General features: G+C 45.9%; 1 protein-coding gene across 4 annotated transcripts in view; it reads left to right on the forward strand.

Annotated features, from left to right (window-relative positions):
* Nucleotides 1–2,500, forward strand: part of adam11 (ADAM metallopeptidase domain 11) — a 76,687-nt gene that overhangs the window by 53,391 nt on the left and 20,796 nt on the right. For all 4 annotated transcript variants that reach the window (XM_063184862.1, XM_063184870.1, XM_063184885.1 and 1 more), the window contains exon 15: nucleotides 2,266–2,365. In XM_063184862.1, coding sequence (XP_063040932.1) covers nucleotides 2,266–2,365 — 100 coding nt within the window. The remainder of the gene's footprint in view (nucleotides 1–2,265; nucleotides 2,366–2,500) is intronic.

The raw sequence follows: 2,500 nt of genomic DNA on the forward strand, positions 1-2,500 counted from the left end.
GTGGTGGAGGTTCATTGGGTGATTGGGGGAGGGAGACACAAGTGATTTGTGTGTGTGTGTTTGGGGGGGGGGGTGTCTCTGTTGCGTGGAGAGACTGGACCTTGAGCTTGGAGTCGCTTGTTTAGGCAAAAACGCTGCTGCTGCTGCTGCTGCTTACCGCTACTGGGCAGTTTGTCCATTAAGGTAATTGGACATTATTCATTGATGACTGTGACTGGCCCTCAGAGCAGCGATCCTACACTCTCCCCCCCCTGCTGCTTAAGGCACTCCTCAGATTTCCCTCAGATTACACACACACACACACACACACACATTCACACGCATGCAACACACACACGCACACACACACACACACACACACACATTCACACACACATTCACACACAGGCGCACACGCATGCATTACACACACACAGGCGCACACACATGCATTACACACACACACACACACACACACACACACACACACACACACACACACACACACACACACACACACACACACACACACACACACACACACACACACACACACACACACACACACACACACACACACACACACACACACACACACACACAGCATCTTTTCCACTTGAATGATCTGAAAACAGTTACCATGCCCCACTGCGGTGCTCTGACATGATTTGACATGATGTCCTGCGATTGATTTGGGGTGATATCATGTTACCGCCAAACCCCTTTCCAATCACGTCATGACATCATGACCTGCCGCTCCCGAAACAGTCTTCTAGTTTCTTCCTCTTTTCCTCTCTCTCTTTTCCCATGTGTCTATCTATCCTTGAATCCACCTCTCTTTCTGTCTTTCTGTTTTTCTCGTTCTCTCTTTATCTCTTTCTCTCTCTGTCGACGTACTGTATATCTTCAACCATGATGAGGATGTGAACGAGAGCGTTCCTCCCCTCTCATACTGAATGGCAGGATCAACTTATACGCAATGCAATCTGCATTTTAAACTGGCTGACAATACAGGATATGAAAAGAAATGAGGCAAGCGCCACATTTAGACTTTTGCATTTTGTTAGTGGTAATGACTACTGTCTATGTGTGAATTCTTGCCATTCAAATATTTTCAGAAAAAATTTTTTGAACCTATATAAAATGCCCAATTTTTAAAAAATAAATTTTCCAAAATCTTCCACAATGGATACATGTGATTTTGCAACAAAGCTCTTCATATAAAGCAGTGTTTCTCAAAGTGGGGCGCAAGCCCCCCTGGGGGGGGCGCGGCTACATCATAGGGGGGGCGTGTGACATCTGATTTCGGGTTTTTTCCCCCCCAAGGAAATGAATTCCTGTCTCGCCAATAATACGTTTTAAGCCCTCACCAACATTATATTATTAATTGTCATGAATTTGAATAGTATAGGAAATGAACACACATCTGTATTCGACTGCAGTCCCTCTTTGTTTTATCGCACCTTTCCTTTGAGGGGGTGTGGGGGCTTGGAAGCATCCAGACCCTCCGAAGGGGGGAATGATGGAAAAAGTTTGAGAAACACTGATATAAAGTAAATGAGTGTTAAATCACAATAGCTCAATCCATCTCCCCCCCTTCTTCTCTCTCTCTCTCTCTCTCTCTCTCTCTCTCTCTCTCTCTCTCTCTCTCTCTCTCTCTCTCTCTCTCTCTCTCTCTCTCTCTCTCTCTCTCTCTCTCTCACTCTCTCAATTCAATTCAATTCAATTCAAAGAGCTTTATTGGCATGACGAATATGAATACACTCATGTTGCCAAAGCAGTCATACAAATAATTGGAATCACAACAGAGAAAGGTAAAAGGTATGGATATGGTTGTACATACAGTATATCCAACTAACATTTATACATGCATCAAATTAACATTTCTATATATGCATCCAACTAAGTTTAACATTTCTGAGGTTTGAGTAGAGTAATTGTCCAAGAGATGGAGACTAGCTGCAATAATACTTATTCCAAAAGCGATTCTCTTAGGAGGTGGCATTGTGAGATGTACCTTGCTGTAAAAGGGGCTAGAGGCCCCTCTCCTGACAGAATGGACAGTTTTCTGCCAGTCTCTAGGGTACCAAAACCTGGGTGGCAGGCTTCGAAATCGTTGAAAAAACTCTGCCTTATATTTTCATATATTGTACACTGAAGAACTCTATCTCTCTCTCTCTCTCTCTCTCTCTCTCTCTCTCTCTCTCTCTCTCTCTCTCTCTCTCTCTCTCTCTCTCCCTCCCTCTTCCTCACCCCGTCTGTTGGACTGTCCTTCTCTCCTGACAGATTCTACCTCCCACGGAAGTTTTCCCGCTGCAGCTTGGACGAATACCTGCAGTTCCTGCTCCAGGGGGGAGGGAGCTGCCTCTTCAACAAGCCCAGCAAGGTCAGTGTCGAGCTGGGTATGAGGAGGCGTGTAGAGGTGGGGGAGATCATGGTGGTGATGGTGGCGGTGGAGTGGTTCTTAACCTGGGGGGTACGGGCAGCCAGAGAGTGCCAGGGGCGCGCGGGACTTTGTTTG

Source organism: Engraulis encrasicolus, chromosome 2 (genome assembly GCF_034702125.1).
Source record: "Engraulis encrasicolus isolate BLACKSEA-1 chromosome 2, IST_EnEncr_1.0, whole genome shotgun sequence".
Taxonomy (NCBI): Eukaryota; Metazoa; Chordata; class Actinopteri; order Clupeiformes; family Engraulidae; genus Engraulis; species Engraulis encrasicolus.